The following is a 2,035-nucleotide window of genomic DNA, read 5'->3' on the forward strand; positions in this document are numbered from 1 at the left end:
GATTACAGGCATAAGAAGAATGCAGTAATATTTGTGTTATGAAAATCTAGGGGACTCAGTGATTCAGTGAGCCATACTCCAGGAAAAAGCTAAATAGCAAATAGGCTTAAAATATGGGTTAGTAGAACATGCACATTTTCTTATCTGTGTACATAAGATTACTATTAAGAAATTCTCGAGAAACGGTTCTGCTGTAGAGGTGACCTGACTCCTGGAGACAGCTTTGCAGGTGCAGAAATCATCGTCGCCGTTCTCAATAATGTCAGAGTCAATCAGAGTTCTTGTGACTGGAGCAGCTGGTCAGATTGCGTACTCGCTGTTGTACAGTATTGGAAATGGATCTCTCTTTGGTAAAGACCAGCCTATCATTCTTGTGCTGCTGGATATCACCCCCATGATGGGGGTTCTGGACGGCGTCCTGATGGAACTGCAAGACTGTGCCCTTCCCCTCCTGAAAGATATCATTGCAACAAAGAAGAGGTTGCCTTCAAAGACCTTGATGTGGCTGTCCTTGTGGGCTCCATGCCAAGGAGAGAAGGCATGGAGAGGAAAGACCTCCTGAAAGCAAACGTGAAAATCTTCAAGGCCCAGGGTGCTGCCTTGGAGAAATATGCCAAGAAATCCGTTAAGGTCATTGTTGTAGGGAACCCAGCGAACACAAACTGCCTGACGGCCTCCAAGTCAGCCCCATCAATCCCCAAGGAGAACTTCAGTTGCCTGACTCGCTTGGACCACAACCGAGCAAAATCTCAGATTGCTCTTAAACTCGGTGTAACTGCTGATGATGTAAAGAATGTCATTATCTGGGGAAATCACTCATCAACTCAGTATCCAGATTTCAATAATGCCAAGGTGAAGTTGCAAGGAAAGGAAGTTGGTGTGTATGAAGCCCTGAAAGATGACAGCTGGCTCAAGGGAGAGTTCATCACGACTGTGCAACAGCGCGGTGCAGCTGTCATCAAGGCTCGGAAGCTGTCCAGAGCAATGTCTGCCGCGAAAGCCATCTCTGACCACATCAGAGACATCTGGTTTGGAACCCCAGATGAGAGTTCGTGTCGATGGGCGTTATCTCTGACGGCAACTCCTATGGTGTTCCCGATGACCTTCTCTACTCGTTCCCTGTTGTGATCAAGAATAAGTCCTGGAAGTTTGTTGAAGGCCTCCCTATTAATGATTTCTCACGTGAGAAAATGGACCTGACCGCGAAGGAACTGGCAGAAGAAAAGGAAACTGCTTTTGAATTTTTCTCCTCTGCATGACTAGACAATCACATTGACGTCAGTAAACCTCCCAAAGCTGAGGAATCAAAATGTCGTCTTTGAGCCTAGTACCAAACAGTAATAATGCTATACTCAAGTTGTGAACAGCAACATATTTTAAATATTATGTGCTTCGTGGTAGTAATTTGTGAAAGTCTATCATGCTGTAAGTGTTGATCTAAATAAAAGTATATTCAAGTGAGAAAAAAAAGAAATTCTCACACTGGTAACTGGTTTCCAATTCCCACATTACATCTAGATCTTTGACCTTCAAAGAACCTTATTCATCCTTGATCAAAGTCTATACTGTCCTATTACTCAACTATTACAATCAATTTGAACTACGTTTTAGTGTAATGTTTATCTTCTATCACATTTTTTTTCCAAAATTCATTCTTTGTTGGAAGACATTGCTGGCTGGTCAGAAGTTCAAGTTGCTGCATGACCTAGCAGTGTGTCACACATTCTCATCAAAATGGAGCTCTTTCCTTGCAGCATAACTTCCTGTCTCTCCCTGTCCTTACACGGAGAATGTCGCTGGGCCTGGAGGAGTGACCTCATCAAAATGTTGACCCTACAACCAGACACTTGATTTATCTTTAGCTTTACCTTTGCCACAGACCTCTGCTGAGGAGACTTGTGCTAGGGTTCTGCTGCTGGACTCTACTGCTACAGACTAACCCTTATAATAGGAGCATGCCACTTAATGTGAATTAGGGTTTGTCCCCAGGCTCCCCAATCCTATTTATTCCCTATGCTCTGGAGTAGAATTGAGC

At 43.8% G+C, this 2,035-nt stretch overlaps 1 protein-coding gene across 1 annotated transcript; it reads left to right on the top strand.

Moving 5' to 3' along the window:
- Positions 1-201: 201 nt before the first annotated feature.
- LOC119817303 (malate dehydrogenase, cytoplasmic-like) lies at positions 202-1,461 on the top strand. Its single transcript, XM_038334463.1, is given in 3 exon segments — positions 202-467; positions 470-1,042; positions 1,045-1,461. Coding segments are annotated over 3 exon segments (996 nt in total). The 5' UTR covers positions 202-259; the 3' UTR covers positions 1,260-1,461.
- The last annotated feature ends 574 nt before the right edge of the window (positions 1,462-2,035 follow it).

Source organism: Arvicola amphibius, chromosome 6 (genome assembly GCF_903992535.2).
Source record: "Arvicola amphibius chromosome 6, mArvAmp1.2, whole genome shotgun sequence".
Lineage (NCBI taxonomy): Eukaryota > Metazoa > Chordata > Mammalia > Rodentia > Cricetidae > Arvicola > Arvicola amphibius.